General features: G+C 39.3%; 1 protein-coding gene across 2 annotated transcripts in view; it reads right to left on the minus strand.

Annotated features, from left to right (window-relative positions):
* The window catches only part of CHD2 (chromodomain helicase DNA binding protein 2), a 128,265-nt gene that overhangs the window by 76,510 nt on the left and 33,493 nt on the right, over positions 1–18,262 (minus strand). For both annotated transcript variants that reach the window (XM_021674333.2, XM_012438638.2), the window contains 8 exons: positions 15,614–15,721; positions 13,601–13,741; positions 11,545–11,678; positions 10,454–10,679; positions 8,687–8,787; positions 7,040–7,084; positions 6,690–6,868; positions 3,900–4,024 (listed from right to left, as the gene is read on the minus strand). In XM_021674333.2, the coding sequence (XP_021530008.2) occupies positions 3,900–4,024; positions 6,690–6,868; positions 7,040–7,084; positions 8,687–8,787; positions 10,454–10,679; positions 11,545–11,678; positions 13,601–13,741; positions 15,614–15,721 (1,059 nt within the window). The remainder of the gene's footprint in view (positions 1–3,899; positions 4,025–6,689; positions 6,869–7,039; positions 7,085–8,686; positions 8,788–10,453; positions 10,680–11,544; positions 11,679–13,600; positions 13,742–15,613; positions 15,722–18,262) is intronic.

The raw sequence follows: 18,262 nt of genomic DNA on the forward strand, positions 1-18,262 counted from the left end.
AGCATGAACCTCACTGTAAACTGCGCATGTGAGGGGTCTAGGTTGTGTTCTCCTTATGAAAATCTAATGCCTGATGATCTGTCACTATCTCCCATCACCCCTAGATGGGACCATCCAGTTACAGGAAAACAAGCTCAGGGCTCCCACTGATTCTACAATGTAGTAATAATAGAAATAAAGTATACAATAAATGTGCTTGAATCATCCTGAAACAATCACCCCGCTCCTCCCTAGTCTGTGGAAAAGCTGTCTTCTACGAAACTGGTCCCTACTGCCAAAAAGGTTGGGGACCACTACACTTTGGGAAACACCCCTCTATAAAGTGGGCTAGATTTCAACAGGATATTAATGGAAAAAGAATAAGGAATTTTAAATTGAACAAACAGCCAGAGTTAGGAAAATATATTTGGGAAATAGAACAGAGTCATTTGGCAGGAAATCGGGATTACATGTAAGACATCAGATTGCAAACATTATGAAAAGATTCTTGAAAATAAGGGCACTGAAAGGTTGCATGTATATATAACACACGCTTAACCAGCAAACCAGAGAGAACTAAAAGAAACATGCGACTGAAAGGCAACCTAACTGATTCGAAAAACAAGACATTTAATTCACCAAAAAGAGATAATTTCTAAAATTACCTGATGTTCTAAAAAAAAAAAAAATTAGCTAGTTTTAAGGGCAAAATAAAGAAACAAAGAAGATCACACTTGGGGAAGTGAGAATGAGGAAGCCATACCCCTATACATCTCAGGTACACTTAATTTTCTATACCGTTTAGATGCAGTATATTCCTTTTGAGTAATTTCCTTCTCATTTCTCTCATCTTTTCAACACTATTGAGGGGGAAGCACAGCTAAGTTTCTCCAGTACTTCCTGCTCCTAAAAAATGCCATTGTCTACATATACAGACTAAAGTGGCTTGAATTGATTCACCTGTTTTTCTGGAACCAAACCAAAATAGCACATTATGTAATGTAACATTCCTGTGACCAGGGCTTAACAGCTGTTTGGGCTCTTTTCAATTGATTTTTATTTCTTTAGTTTAAAGCAAAAAATGCTGGCTGGGTGCAGTGGCTCACGCCTGTAATCCCAGCACTTTGGGAGGCCAAGGCAGGCAGATCACTTAAGGTCAGGAGTTCAAGACCAGCCTAGCCAACCTGGCAAAACCGTCTCTACTGAATATACAAAAATTAGCCAGGCGTGGGGGTGCATGCCTATAATCCCAGCTACTCAAGAGGCTGAGGCAGGAGAATGGCTTGAATCTGGGAAGTGGAGGTTGCAGTGAGGCGAGATCGCACCACTGTGCTTCAGCCTGGGCAACAGTGTGAGACTCCATCTCAAAAAAAAATAAAAAATTAAAGAAAAAATTAAGTTTAAAAATGTTGGGCCGGGTGTGGTGGCTCATGCCTGTAATCCCAGCACTTTGGGAGGCTGAGGCAGGCAGATCACGAGGTCAGGAGTTCGAGACCAGCCTGGCCAACATGGTGAAATCCCATCTTTACTAAAAATACAAAAAATTAGCCAGGTGTGGTGGCATGCCTATAGTCCCAGCTAATTGGGAGGCTGAGGGAGAAGACTTGCTTGAACCCAATAGGCAGAGGTTGCAGTAAGCTGAGATCATGCCACTGCACTCCAGCCTGGGCAACAGAGCAAGACTCCACCTCAAAAAAAAAAAAAATTACTGGCCGTGTACTATACACAAAACACTGTGTAACTCTGGACAGGTACATGGCACCTTTGCTCCTAAGAGCCCTCAACTACAAAATGAGAAGATTAGACTATACAATTCCTTAAAGTTCATCTAACTTTATAAGTGTTGCTTAGGAGAATTAGGTCCCACTATCCTCTAAAATGAAAAATCATTTTTATGTGATTTAGAATCATTATATCAGAACCATGTTCTCACAAGCTTCTCAACACACCTAATTTTCACAACTGAATATTAAATATTGTAATAGATTTTATAGGATAAAAAGTAGTAGATGGTTCACTTGGGAAAAGGCCACTATAAACACATCTCTTTAACTAGAAACCTTTTCAGCATTAAGGGGAAAAAAGTATTTTTTTAAGCTGTCCTTTTTTTTTTTTTTTTCCTTTGAGGTAAGGTCTCGCTCTGTGGCCCAGGCTAAAGTGCAATGGTGCAAAAATGGCTCACTGCAACGTTGACCTCCCAAGGCTCAAGTGAAACTCCCACCTCAGCCCCCTAGTAGCTGGGACTACCTAAACGTGCCACCATCTCCAGCTAATTTTTGTATTTTTTGGTAAAGATTCTAAGTAAGGGTTTTTGCTTTACTATAAGACACTGAAGACATTAAGGGTTTGCACCTCATTGGGCACCTGAGAAAAAGTATGGAGACGGGCATTAAAGGGACCTCTCACACTCCGTTGTTCTGTGAGGACAGAAAAATATATCTGGATTGGTTTGCTGTTAAATTCTCAAGACTATTGGATCCCCAGTACAGAGTAATTAGGAACTACTTGAAATTGATGAAGGAATTTTTTTTTTTTTTTTTTTTTTTTTTGATACAGAGTTTTGCTTTTGTTGCCCAGGCTGGAGTACAGTGGCAAAATCTGGGCTCACTGCAACCTCCACCTCCCAGGTTCAAGTGATTCTCCTGCCTCAGCCTCCCGAGTAGCTGGCAATACAAGCGTCCACCATCACACCCAGCTAATTTCTGTACTTTTAGTAGAGACGGGGTTTCATCATGTTGGCCAGGTTTGTCTCAAACTCCTGACCTGAGGTGACCCACTCGCCTAGACCTCCCAAAGTGCTGGGATTACAGGCATGAGCCACTGCACCCAGCCGGTGAAGGAAATTTATAGGTACTTCCCAAAGTGCCTTTAAACCTCCAGTGCTAGGATTGTCTCATTTTTTTTTCGCCTCCCCCCAAGATTAACGTGGTCTCATTATAAAAAGGACCCTTTCACAGGTTCAACCTTCCTCTGAATGGGATAATCCTACAGCCCATACAGGTGGGGAGTGAGTGGGGCAAAGGAGGGGAATCACATTCTCTACAGCACTACTGTAGGAAATTAATTTAAAGGTTTCCCTGGCCTAAAAAGAAAATACCTGTGAAAAAGACATCTTCTTTCTTCTAATTCTTTCCACATTAAAGTTTTGGGCAACTTAGCTTGCTATTTACACTCATGAGTAACATGATGATATAGGTTTCTGGGTATGACAAATTACCCACCGAATACTGAAATAAGAAAGTATTCTTCATATCAGAATAAAATGGTATTATACATAAAAACTCCCAGGAAAAATTTCTCTCAATCATATGTTATTTCTGTAATTGAAGAGGGAGACCCAGGCTTCTCAGATCAACTTCCCCTTTGACTATCACGCTGCATTTCAATAGAAGAAAAGGTTGACCGACTGGCGCCTCCAGTTTTACCTTCCTATAGGTGACAGGCTAGGTCTTGGGGAAACTCTCCAGAAAGCACTATTTTTACTTAAAACAAGATCAAACCAGAAACCTTTTCACATGTGAGTCCTAAAACTGTAAACCAGAACCCTTTCATATGTGATTCCTGAAACTGTAAACCAAAACCTTTTCACATTTGAGTCCTAAAACTATGAACCTAAGATTCTTCCACGTGTAACATCTAAAGTATAAGCCTATATAAAGGCAGAACCTTCCTCTGTTAGATGAGCTGGGTTTTTGACAAACTACTGCCTGGTCTCCCAGCCAAATAAACTCCTCCCTCCTTTATTCGGTGTTCGAGAGATCCATTGAGATCCGAGGCCGCTCCTGCTACATAACATGAAGTATAAAGATTTCTTGGTTGAGATATAAGAAGTGTGAAAAAAGAAAAAAAGAATTCTTGGCATCTAACAATAAAGAAGCCAGAAACAGTAAGGAAAATTGCACTCATATTTTTCGACCTACTTGCACCAGGAATGAGCAAGCCAGTTGAGACCTTCTAGCTGATAATCTCGAAGTTCCAGATTCTCCCCTCCTAAATATGCAGGTTGTTTCTTTAAAGCTACAAATCGTGGTCTCTGCTTCAGGGCCTGAAAAACAAAAATTGACAAAGCCTATGTCTGAGAAAATTTTCTGTCTGCTACTATGTTAAAATGCTAACCACAATTCACGTGTTCTGCATCAAAGCATAAAAACTTAAATGTCACGTGTGAATCACCACCCCACTCCATCACCCCTTTCCTTCATGGTTTATATTCCATAAGCCAGAGTTATTTCATCCTGAAATAAAATATTTTTAGTTAACTTGCCCCTTTCCTGAATTAAGTCAATGAACATCATTAAACAGCACTTTATTTTTATGTCTTCTCTATTATATGGCAGTGAGACTCTCCTATTTTCACAAACAATTATCTTTGTTATCTTATTCTAAAGAATACAAAACAGGTCGGGTGCAGGGGCTCACGCCTGTAATCCCAACACACTGGGAGACCAAGGTGGGCAATCGAGAGCATCCGGCTGACACGTTGAAACCCCACCTCTAATAAAAACACAAAAAATTAGCCAGGCATGGTGGTGCGTGCCTGTAGTCCCAGCTACTCTGGAGGCTGAGGCAGGAGAATCGCTTGAACGCAGGAGGCAGAGGCTGCAGTAAGCCCAGATTGTGCCACTGCACTCCAGCCTGGGCGACAGAGCACCCCAAAAACAAACAAGAAAAAAGAGTACAAAACAATGCTTCTTGCTGTCATATGCTAAAATGCAGTTGCTCTTCACCATAACAGGATTTACAAGTTCGGAAATGCAGCCCATCTACCTTAAATCCTTTAATTGTGTAAGTCTGGTTTTCCCTTCAGAAACAACAAGCTTCTGAAGTGAAGGTTGTAGACTCGTCTCTATGGTTTGCATAAAATGTGGATTCTGTGGCCAAATCAGTTTAGGAAACAACCAATCAGAAGTTACACAAATTTCTTTATTCGTGACTTTTCAAAGTCTAAAATGCATGTTTATAGTGTGAATTTATAGGAGAAATTTATTCAGGTATGTATCCCAAAGTTACACGGCCAGAAGTCTTTTTTCAGGGAGCATTTCTCTGAAGATTAGTGCTCTACAGAGCACATTATGAGAAGTATCATCCTAAAAAGAATACTTGATAAGGTTATTGATGGATTCAGCTCTCCTATGAGGGTGGCTGGCAGTGAACGGAATCTGGCTGCTTACTCTCAACTCCAAAACCCAGCCATCCATCCACTCCTGCCAAACCTACTCCATAACGGTTCTCCCATCCAGTCCTTCCATGTCACTCTTACTTCCCTTGTCCTCACACTACTTCTTCATTCAGACTTTGATGACATCTTACTGGCTGGACCTTCCAGCTTTAGTAATTACTTACTGCAGAGTCTCCTATGTACTGCTATTAGATAAGCTTTCTAAATAAAATACTGTTTCCATACTGCCACTCAGTAGGGTACCAGTACCTAGAAGATAACGTCAAAATACCCTTCAAGATAGCCAAGACACACATACTTTGACTTCAATGTTACTTGTCAACATGATTCCTCTTCTCCTCACCCCTGGAGTGCATGTAGCTGTTGTACTACACTTTACAAATCTTTCTCTTGATACCTTTCATGGGAGGCCAATACCCTGGGTCCCCTCTTCTCTGTCTAGCCAGCAGCATCAATCCATTACACAAGGGTCAGAGGCAGTTGAAGAACCACAACTTCCTCTTAAAACCCATTCAAGGACCACTGGAGCTCAGAGACTTCTACATGGGCACTTCTCTGACCACACTTTCCCTATCACATGCTTTGATCTGAAATTAAATGCTTCTCACAGATAGAATTCTAGTGCCATTAACGTGAATGTCAACTTCTCAGAGACATACCCCTTGTCTGATATTTTACCACTCTGAGGACCCAAAACATCACTTTCCTGACGGAATACATTCCAAAGAAAGGATTTATACAGCCAATCTAGCAAATAAGCTTATATATTTAATTTCTAACTTAGAATTCAAAGATGCTCGCCTTTTCTATCACTTCCCCTCTGGTTTTTTTAGAGAAAAGGTATCACAGTCTTGCCCAGGTTGGCCTCAAACTCCTGTGTTCAAGTGATCCTGCCACCTCAGCCTCCCAAGTAGCTGAAACCACAGATGTAAGCCACTGCAACTAGCTTCACTTCTCTTTTAAAGTGCCTAAATCCAGCCAGCTGCGGTGGCTCACGCATGTAATTCCAGCACTTTGGAAGGCAGAGGTGGGCAGATCATTTGAAGTCAGGAGTTCAAGACTAGCCTGACCAACATGGTAAAACCCCATCTCTATTAAAAATACAAAAAATTAGCCGGATGTGGTGGTGCGCACCTGTAATCCCAGCTACTCAGGAGGCTGGGGCAGGAGAATCACTTGAACCTGGGGGGCAGAGGCTGCAGTGAGTCGAGATCACATCACTGCACTCAAGCCTGGGTGACAGAGCAAAACTCCATCTCAAAAAAAATAAAGTAACAAAATAAAAGTGCCTAAATCCTTTCAAGTATTATGTTTCTATTTCTAATTATGTAAATTACAAGATTAAAGAAGTCAGCAAAGCCATGAAATAATTCATTCTCTCCTTTTGCTTTAATGTCACAATCAAGTCATCTTTCACTTCAAAATGGCAATCATCATTTAGTTTTGTAACGTTTCCTCAGTATTTATGTGACCAGCCCTTTGTATCAGTACGTACTCTCCCTGAAATGACAAAAACCAACCATCATCACACCTTGCATTCTCTTGTTGGGATGGTTTTTGAGTTGTTCCTACTGTGAAAGCTGTCAATGCAATTCTGGAATTTCTTTCCAATGAGGGCTTCGTCTTCCCAGCTACACTCTGAATAGGGCAGTCCCATCCATTTGCATAGATATTCAGGCTCATTTGAGGGTGCCGGCTTCCGACTGTGAGCTATTTCATATACAAAAATTTACAGATTAGCAACTGTCAATTAAAGGTGAAAAATGACATTCTGTTTTTTGCATAATCAATAAAATATCATGTGGCAAAACAAAATAATCTGCAAAACATACACTGCTCTGAAATACTGAACAACATTTATAAATAAGATTTCTTGCTTACCTGGAAAATCTGTTTGACCCAATGTAGATTTACTTGTCTTCACAGCTAAACAAACACAAAATAAGACAGAAAAATTATAACCATAACGAAGAATGAAAGATTTTAGGTTTGGTGAATAAGAATGCAAATACATTCTATTACCTCACACCTTAAAAAAAGAAAAAAAAAAGACCGGTACAGTGGCTCACACCTATAATCCCAGCACTTTGGGAGTCTGGGACAGGCAGTTTGCTTGAGGCCAGGAGTTCAAGACCAGACTGGCCAACATGGTGAAACTCTGTCACTACTAAAAATACAAAAATTAGCCATGTGTGGGGACAGGTGCCTGTAATTAATTACAACTACTTGAAAGGCTGAGGCAGGAGAATCGCTTGAGCCTCAGAGGCAGAGATTGCAGTGAGTCAAGATCACACCACTGCACTCCAGCCTGGGTGACAGCGAGACACTGCCTCAAAAAAAAAAAAAAAAGAAGAAGAAAATTCTTGTTCTCATCTCTCTCTCAGGCTGACACTCAATTTCTCTGTTCCCCTTTGTAAGAAAATTCCCCCAATGAGTTGTTTATACTTGCTGTCCCCTCTCATTTTTTCTTGAACCTACCCTAATCAGGCCTGCACCCCCATGACTCCAAGGATGCATTTCGCCAGTGCCAAAGCTATTGCCAAATGCACAGATCAGTCTCAGTCTTTATCGTCCTTGACTGATGGCCTTTCCTCCCTCCTGGCTATGTGAGTCACTTGCCTTCCAGTGCACCACTCTCGCAGCTCTCCTCCTGTCTCACTGACTGTTCTCTCTCTGTCTCCTTTGCTGGCTTCTTTCTGAATTTCAAAAGCTAAAATGCTCTCAGACTTCTTCTTACCATGTGATACACTTTCTTTTTTTTGAGATGGTATCTTGCTCTGTCACCCAGGCTGGAGTGCAGAGGCACAATCTCAGCTCACTGCAGCCTCCGCCTCCAAGGTTCAAGCAATTCTCCTGCCTCAGCCTCCCGAGCAGCTGGGACTACAGGTGTATGCCGCCACATCCAGCTAATTTTTGTATTTTTAGTAGAGATGGAGTTTCTCCATGTTGACCAGGATGGTCTTGATCTTCTGACCTTGTTATCCACCGGCCTCTGCCTCCCAAAGTACTGGGGTTATAGGCGTGAGCCACTGCGCCCAGGCGTGATACTCTATTACTGATGATCCTGTTCAGTCTTAGGCTTTAAATACTATCTAAATACTGATAAATTATCAAATATACATCTCCAGCCCAGACTAAGAGTTCTAAGCTCCAAGCTCACATACGCTCCAGCCTTCACTATACTCTTCACTTAGATGACTAAGAAATGAATCAAACTTACAAATATCAAACTTAGCTCCTGGTTTCCACTCCAACAATCACCTCCTCCCTTCATCTTTCCACTTCAGTAAATGGTACCTCTATACTTACATGTTTAGGCCAAAAATCTTGACATCGTACTTAACACCTCTTTCTCTCATCCCCCAAACATCAAAATTTACCAGCAAATCTTCTTAGCTTCTCCTTTAAAATAAAGCTAGGACCTGTCTAGTCTCCAAAGTGCATTTTTTAAATTTACATTACTGCCAAAGGCAAAAGCCATTATTCCTTGAGCTCAAATATGGCTAAAGTGAGTTACCATGCACTTACCTATTACTCTTTCTACTATCTGATACTGTTTATTCAACTCTGAAGCCAGCTCCTGTTGGCAATTGAAATATTCTACATCTTCAGGAGAAACTTTCCCTAACCTGGATGGCAGACAGACAGAAAAAGTACACATGAACTAAAGTTTGGGGATCCACATACAATACATCAAAGCAAAAGTCAAAGGTCAAAAAGAAAATCTATTTTTTATTCCCATCTGCCCCTTTAGTAATCCTTACTGGTAATTAGGCCAGAAAATGTACCAAAAAACAAAACAATAACAACAACAACAAAAAACACTTTTAGAAAACACTGAAAACCTTAGACGCATAGAAGGATATACCAGTTGCCTGCCTCTCTGATGTGTCCTGTCTAAAAAGACCTAAAAATATTTCATGTGATAGATTCATGTGACGAATGCACACATTTAAACAGATCAGGACAATAAAACAATACGCCTTTTCTTATATATGTATGGGTTTTAGGATTAATTAAATATGACTTTTGGAAAACCAGTTATTCTTTTTTTTTTTTTTTTTTTTTTTTTTTTTTTTTTTTTTTTTGAGACGGAGTTTCGCTCTTGTTACCCAGGCTGGAGTGCAATGGCGCGATCTCGGCTCACCGCAACCTCCGCCTCCTAGGTTCAGGCAATTCTCCTGCCTCAGCCTCCTGAGTAGCTGGGATTACAGGCACGCACCACCATGCCCAGCTAATTTTTTGTATTTTTAGTAGAGACGGGGTTTCACCATGTTGACCAGAATGGTCTCGATCTCTTGACCTCGTGATCCACCCGCCTCGGCCTCCCAAAGTGCTGGGATTACAGGCTTGAGCCACCGCGCCCGGCCTGGAAAACCAGTTATTCTTAGTACCAAAACCTTTCAGATGACAACAGCAGCAATTTAATATTATAATTACTGTATTTCAGAAGATTTCAAATTTCTAACTGCTTTACATGCCTACGTCACCATCTCAGGGTACATATTTTCATTTTTGAGTCAAAGGAAAAACATGTAATTTACTAAAGTACCACATTCTGCATAGTAGTAAAACCAGAATTAGAACCATCTGTCTACATTGCAGACACAAAAATAGGCTGATCACACCACACCGACAGGTATGTCTTGAGGCAGAACTTGATATCATTATTACCCAGTTTTCCATATGCAATACCCACACAGTTCAGGCTGTAAGTAAACTAAAACCATGAGGACTATCACAGTTTCAGTAGTTACCTAATCATTTCCTTCACATCATTTCTGCAAATTGTATACAACCATTTTTAGTTTTAAGTATATCATAACCCCTCTAGAGTGTTCCAGAATATTAACTCTTTACATCTAAGCCACCCCAGCCTAACTACAGGAAGATAACAAGGTGCTTAAGAGAATGAGCTCTGGACTCAGAGTGTCAGAATTCAAATCCTGAATCCACCTGCAAAATTGCTATGTGCTGTATTCTCCCCATCTATAAAACAGGGTTAGTGACAGTACAAATCTCACATATGTATTGTGAAAATTAAAGAAAGAATGCGTGAATAATGTTCCATGAGCTAGTTATTATTGTTAACTCCAAAAACTTTGGTAGCCATATATTAAAATATACTATCTTCAGGTCACGATCTTATAAAATAGAATTGTAAATGGCTCCATATTTAGATGATCAAAGCAAAATCTGAGATTCTAGAGAGCTGTGATCTCCATGCATTACTTTAAAATTTTCCCTTCCCACAGCCTGCAAATACACGTCTTTAATCCATGATGGAAAATATACCATTGTTTGATTTCATCCTCTTTTTTCTTGAAGTTCTCTAGTTTTTTGAGGCCCTTCACTTTCTGTTGCTGTAAGGATTCTTCACTCTCCCATGTGCTGTGGATGTAAGACCAACCCTTCCACTTGATGAGGTACTGGACTTCACCTTCATCCTTTTCAGTGTCAAAGTCACCACTAGGGTCTCCATTAGCTTCAATCGCATACACAGTAGTAGAAGCTCCAGTGGCTGCAAAAGGATTAAGCACACTTGAAAGAGAGTATATTACACCAAACATTAAAAAGCTTCCCAAGAAAGCAATTCTCTAAAGACTCCCTTTTTGGATGATGCATCAAAATACTCCCAACTTGAAATAAGCACAAACTCACTAACAACACAGGATGGACTCAATCAAAAATTTCAAGTATTTTTAAAATGTAAACCCAGCTTTTACATACTCCAAAATCTGCAGGTGAAATCAAAGAAATCCCTTATCCAAAAACAAGAAAAACAGAGCAGCAACATCCTTTTGTTTTAGTCCCTTACTAACTCAGAAAACAAATCTCTCCCTCCAAAATTAAGAATAGAACACCAAAATATCCTCCCCCAAATTTCCCTACTCAAAGTCCCCTGCTAATTCTCTTAACCTCAGTAGAAGCCAGAATGAAAAAAGAAAAAGCATTAAGTATCATTTTGATATTTCCTTTATGGAAAGGTTTCTTTAATGAACACAGTTATGAAATATCTAAATTAGATATTTAAAAATCTTCACTATTATCAAAATATGTATTTAACCAGTTTGATATTTTCACAAGGAGATTAAGAAACAAATAACCCAAGATGGATTTGCTTAATGTGAATTAGCAAGTATCTCTGCTACATCACTGCTTTATAAAACACTGACATTTGTCCATACTAGCTTAATTTAAAATCTTAAAGACATAGTGGACACATTGCTTTGTCCTCAGCTCTGAAACACTGGGTCAGAAAGTCTTCTTCATAACACAACAAATACAGCAGTAGACTAAAATTCATCACATCAGAGTTAAAATACCTAAACTCTGAGCCTTAATGGGCAGATATAACATGTAATTTGCTCCCCAAATACACACACCTCCTTTCTTTCCCAGTCTTGAATCTAAGACCTTTTCAATAGTTTCACTATTATCCTGCTGTTCATCAACTCCTTCTCCAGTCATTTCAATGAGATCATCTGAGTCCGTCTCAAAGTCATCATCTTCTTTATAACTGTAAGAGGAATAATGCTGAATAAATGAGAAATGATCTCTTCAAAATTAAACTGCCACACATGACCATCACTAGAATAAGGAACCAAACCCTCTGGTTTCAAAAACATGTTGTTTTACAGATTTGCCATTCAGTGGGCTCAAAGCTTGCTTTTTTTTTCTTAAAGTACTGATGCATGCTCCTAAACTTAACTGTAGCAAGTCTAACTGGTAGTTGAAAATCAAAATGCTATATTTATACTAATTTATATAGAAAACTATAAGGACACTTCTCTTTTTTTCATTTTTTAGTATCAGATTGTTATGTAAACAAAGTAAGCTATCACAAAAAAAGAAAAAGCAAATAGGAAGAAAAAATTAAAAAGAGAAGTAATATTTATAAAATTAAAAGTTCCAACCCTGTATGTTGTCTCCCCGTAACAAGAACCTGAAATTTAAGTATTCCCAAACTGCTGGAAGCTTCAACACAAGTACTTCGGTTAAAAAAAAAAAAAATGTGTGTGTATATATATATATATATATATATATACACACACACACACACACACACACACACACACACACACACACGTGGGGCACAGTGGCTCATGCCTGTAATCCCAGCACTTTGGGAGGCCGAGGTGGGTGGATCACAAGGTTAGGAGTTTGAGATCAGCCTGACCAAGATGGTAAAACCCCATCTCTACTAAAAATACAAAAATTAGCCGGGTGGCAGGTGCCTGTAGTTCCAGCTACTCAGGAGGCTGAGGCAGGAAAATCACTTGAACCCAGGAGGCAGAAGTTGCAGTGAGCTGAGATCGTGCCACTGCACTCTAGCCTGGGCAACAGAGCAAGACTCCGTCTCAAAAAGAAAAAAAAAAAAAAAACAATTAAAATTTAACTTCCCATCAGATATTAACAACAAATGACTGAGTCACAAGAAAGAAAAACAATCCTGGATGTAGAGTTATAGTAAGAAAAAGTGCTAGGCTATATAATAACACACTCAAAGCCTAGTCCTAGCTATGGAATTATTAATTGGATACACTGAATAAGTTATTAATGTCTCTAGGACTCATTTTCATCATCTCTAAGGAGAACAAAAGAAATCTGTAAAATCTTCTAAAAAATATATTCTTTGATTTCTGTAAACTACTAGTGTTTGCATATGTGTGTTCCTTTCATTTTCTTTTTTTTTTTTTTTCCTTTTTCAGACAGGATCTGGCTTTTTTGTCTAGTCTGGAGTGCAGTAACACGATCTCAGCTCCCTGCAACCTCCATCTCCCAGGATTCTCCCACCTCAGTCTCCCAGGTAGCTGAGACTGCAGGTACATGCCACCACCACACTTGGCTTTTTCTTGATTTTTGTAGAGACAGGGTCTTGCCCTATTGTCCAGGCTGGTCTGAAACTCCCAGGCTCAAGCAATCTGCCCGCCTTGGCCTCCCAAAGTGCTGGAATTACAGGCATGAGACACTGTGCCTTGCTTATTTCACTAACAGTAATTCCTATTAATGTGTCATATCCTATTAGTGAGCTTGATAAAATTAGATTCAAGTAGTAATACATAAGCTGAACCTCAGAAAAATGTGTGTGATTCAAAGAGCAATTCAGAAGTAGGAATATAATCCTAACATCTTTAATGAAAAACAAGTTAGGAAATGAAGATAATGCCACAAAGTCACCACTGGCCAGGTCATGAACTTGTGGTGGCTCTTTAACAGGAACGAAGGCTTCAAATGCGCTACTGCTACCCTTTTCATACTCCCCATGGCTCAATCCCATATGGGCTTTTTGCAAGAAAGCTGACCAGATTTCTGAAAACGACTTCAGGACATAGGTTATTTTTATCTATCAAGTGCACAGCCCCGGACTTATGAGAAGCAAACTCTAACCAACTACATCATCACATCATACCAATGAAACACTTCTGAGCCACAACGTACCTAACATTTTTAGCCGCTCTTCGACGAGTCTGTCTTTTTGGAGCTTCGTCATCATCATCATCCTCATCAGAAGACTCTTGCTTTTTTCTCTTTCCACGCTGAGTCTTAGGCTGCTTTTTAACACGAGGTTTGGGCACTGCTCTAAAATGAGAAGAGAAACAAATGGCAAAGTCTTCTCTGTCTACTTTATATAACAGTTTCTCCCAGAGCAGTGGTTCATACATCAGAATGTAACATTTCCTTGGGGAATGTTAAACATGCATATTCTTGGGTCCTAGTCCCTGAAATTCTAATTCACTAGAAATTTGGATTTTCAACAGGAAGGTGATTCTAATGCTGATAAGTCTCAATCATTTATGGGAAAGAATGTGAATGTTTCGCACATGTTCTTAAGGATTACCTGACATAAAAACACATATACAGCATGTTGTTCAAGGTAGGATCTCTTTGGCAGGCTTTTACTTTTAGGAATTAACAGTTGTACTTGTAGGAATTAATCTTACTGATATACAACTAAACAGGCATAATAAAGTATTCACTACAGCATTATTTGCAATAACAAAAGATTAAGAAAACTCTAAATATTCTTCCACTGGGAACTAAACAGTACTACATACTCATAAAAAAAGAAAAAGAGTTTTCTATATACTAATATGAAAGGATTTCCAGGATAAAGAAACATACAGAACAAGAAGCATAGAATGCTATTATCTGTGTGAAGAAAATAAAGCACAAGAAGTAACTATACATAAGTTTCTACTGTCTGTGTATAAAATATACCTGGAAGACTACTAAAGAGACTGCCTGCCCCGTCACAGAATTAACTTGGACAGACCAGGGAGATATCCAGAACTGAGAGCCACAGTCTAGAAGCTCCCATAAGGAAATCCCCAAATTTTCCATCAGTGATAAAAAGGTGAAAGAAGAGAAGGACAGAAATGGAAACTCATGATCGCATTTATTATCTCTTTCTCTCATACCTACCATAACTTTCTCATAACCAAACCTAGAGAGATGATCCAGGATGTAATAAATAATGAGTAAAATTCTAAAAGAATCAGTGTGACATTTCAGTCTTGGAGCTTAAACTGAGATAAAAGAAGATAAAATTCAGTTGACAAATTCCCCTGCTGGTGTTGGGGGTTAAGTACAATGTCCTAGGCCAGAGGTATGCAAATTTTTTCTGTAAATGGCCAGAGAGTAAATATTTTAGGCTCTGCCAGCCAGGAGGCAAAATGGGGACCAATATATAGGTACTTACATAATAAAAAGGAAATAAATGTTTCATAAGTTTTCTTGTGAAATTCAAAATAAAATAGTCATTAAGTACATGTACTGTAATATATGTCTACTAATGAGAACAGAATTGTTTTTGAGGGGTAACATTTCATTTAACTGGGGTTCAAATTTAGTGCTCTCTATCCTTAAACTATAAATTAGAAATGTTCATCAATAAAAACTATTCTTAGCTCACAGGCCATACAAATGGGAAGTAGATGAAATTTGGCCCAAAGGGCATAGTTTGCTGAGCCCATTCTAAGCACTACAAGGAGGTAATTTTCCCTGGGGCCTGTCTGTCGTCTGACTCCCTTTTCCTGTCATCACTACCTTGGGCTGCCATCTGTCTTATCAGAAATTAGCATGATTTGCTGCTATTTCAGCCCACCTCCTTCTCTCCACAATCACATTCTCTGTTTAATGTTACATAGATTGTATGAAGAAGGTAATAAACCATTCAAGTACACTTTATGCCAGGCAAACAGCATTTTAAACAATTTGCTCTCCCAAAAAGAGATTGTACCATGGCCAAACATACACGGAGTTTTACTAAAAGTGGAAGACATGTTTGCCCCAGGAAAGCTAGACTGTGAAGAAGAAGCTGTAAGCCCTGCAACGTAGGCTAGTGAAAGTGAACCACAGACATCTAAAACCCAGAATCAAAACACAATGCATCTCATTAAGGCTCTCATTTCAGCCTGACATCATCCTACCCCTATGAAGCAAAGAGCGCACCTTCTGGGGACAGGTCTTCTGGCTTTCACTTTCTTCTGCTCTGGCTCACTCTCTGCACTGGTGCCTTGCTCCTGTTCATCTTCTGAGGGGTCCCGTTTCCATTTTTCTCTGTGATCAAAAGCAAAACAAAATAATTTTTTTCTAAAAGAATTCAAGATAAATAAGCCAACAAAACCAATTTCAATTTAACTATCTAAAAGGCAGAACACGCATATTTTAGTACGCTAAAAGAGATTTATTCTAGCTCCATTTAAACTTGAATTGTGATCCTTCCTGGACTACATAATATCTATTGCTATTTTATCTCTGGTAACAAAAATAAATAACAATGGATATATATGCCTTTTTTTTCTTTTAATTTACTACTATCATTGACAAGATTGAAACCATAATATTGCTACTGCAGAGAAAGCAAAAAGAAAAAAAAAGGAAACCATAATATGCACAAGATCAGTGGTTCCAAAATTTTAGAATGTATCAGAATCACCTAAAGGGCTTGTTAAAAAATATTTCTAGGCCAAGTGAGGTGGTTCAGGCCTGTAATCCTAGTTCTTTGGGAGGCCAGGGTGGGAGGATCACTTGAGTCCAGGAGTTCAAGACCAACCCGAGCAAATACAAGACCCCTCTCTACAAAAATTAAAATTTAACTTTTAAAATTGAGCCAGGCCTGGTGGAGTACGCCTACAGTACTAGTTACTCAGAAGGCTAAGGAGGCGGAAGGATCACTTGAACTCAGGAGTTTGAGGATGCAGTAAGCTGTGAATTTGCCACTGTACTCCAGCCTAGGTGATAGAGTGAAACCCTGTCCCCATCTGCCCCTCCCCACAAAAAAAAAAAAAGAAAAGAAAAGATTTCTGGGCTCTAGTCAAGAGTTTCTGATGCAGTAGGTCTCAGGAGAGGCCTAAAAAATATGAATGTTAACAAATTCAAACAATGATGATACTGGGTAGAAACTCTGAGAATCACTATACTAGGTATTTTTAGTCTTTAGAATACATTTAAGACAGTCCCTGTCTCTAAATTATTTTTCAACAGTAAACCTACCATATAACTAAATAATCTGTTCAGCTAAAGATGTGGTTTTTAGTAATTATTAAATAAAGTAGATGTTCCTTTACTTCTTGAGATCTTAGAAGGAAAGAGCCATAAGCTACAGGTATCCTCCTAACCCAAACGGTTTTAGTTTACTTGAAAATCAAACAAGATATTGCAGGGACCTCACTCATTTCTCACCTGCAGGGAAGAAGAAAGAAACATGTAATAGCTGCTGGGCGTGAAATATCTAGGGGAAAAAACTTACAGGCAAGTGCTTGGGGTTTCTCTGTAAATAAAACAAGTACCATTTTGCCTATGGGTCACTTTATAGGGAATGAGGTCATACTAAAGCCAACAGCTACAGAACTGCAAAGTCAAATCAATATTCTTCATGGGACAGCAGGTCAAAGTAACAGTGAAAGCGTATTGAAAAGAGGTGGCTGATCTGTACATTGAGAACCTTCCTAAAAGCTACAACAGTCACCCTATACCTGAACTGGTAGAGACCTTTGAGGGGGGAAAAAACAATTCAGGCCTTCCATGGACAGTCAGTGGAGCACTTTTATGAACATTACTCAACTTCTACTAGCACTGCGTGTTTTCATATGCATTTCCCCAGTAGATGGCTCCTGGTACATCAAGTCTTTTTGTTCATCTTGGTACCAGAGTTTAGACAAAGTCAGGCAAATGGAGATGTTTCTTTGTTAAGTTAAAAAAAAAAAATCAATTAAAGAATGCACAATTAGTCTATCAGTCAGAAAAGTAGAGTGCTTCTGCTAAGACAGAAAGGCCTGTTAGTACTGCCTAACATCCTTCAGTCTCTTTAAAACAAAGACCTTCTTATATACACTCTGGGCACCGGTCTAATTCTGCTTCCCCAGAGCCTGCTATAATAAATGTTTGCTAAGAATCCAAGGAATAGAAGGTGATCACTAAGAAGGAAGAAAGGCAGATGTCTACAGTAAGCGGGGCCCAGCACAAGCCTGCAGTCTCCCTTGGAGCAAGTCCAAAACAGTTTATCCCTCAGAAGGGGCTTATACAGTCATCCCTTCAGATGAGAAAGATCCACAGTCGCTAATAAATTCTAACTTCCCTATCTCCCCCAGGAATTGAGAACCTAAAATCAGGGCCACCAATGAGGTCCACTTCTGCAAGTACAGGAGACAGCAAACAGAGAATGGACGTTGTTGAGGCTAGAGTTTTCCAGGTAAATTACAGATTTATAGACTTATGAACTCCAGAGGAAGACTTAAAATCTCCCAATATAAGAATGCAAAAAAAAAAAAAACAACTTAGCAAATCAACTAGTCCAAATCTCTCCTTCCAGAGAAGGAAACTGAAGTGCAGGGAGGAAATGAGTTGCTTGGCCATATCACCAACCCTCAGCCCTGCAACTCTCAATCGTAACTCACTGAGGACCAAAGAATCAGGAAACATTAAAGCCAAGCTTACACAGCCTAGGAGTATTTGAAAAACTCGAGGTTTAAAAGGCCTGACTGAGTGTGTGAATGTGCATTTGAAATTGGTTGGATTCTTTCAAGTTTTCTTTTAATTTTCAAGATCAAGAAAAAAGATAGTAAGGACTAGCAATACTAAGTCACTCCGAAGAATGAG

This window comes from Aotus nancymaae, unplaced genomic scaffold, assembly GCF_030222135.1.
Source record: "Aotus nancymaae isolate 86718 unplaced genomic scaffold, 86718_ANA_hifiasm-v0.15.2.pri h1tg000014l, whole genome shotgun sequence".
Taxonomy (NCBI): domain Eukaryota; kingdom Metazoa; phylum Chordata; class Mammalia; order Primates; family Aotidae; genus Aotus; species Aotus nancymaae.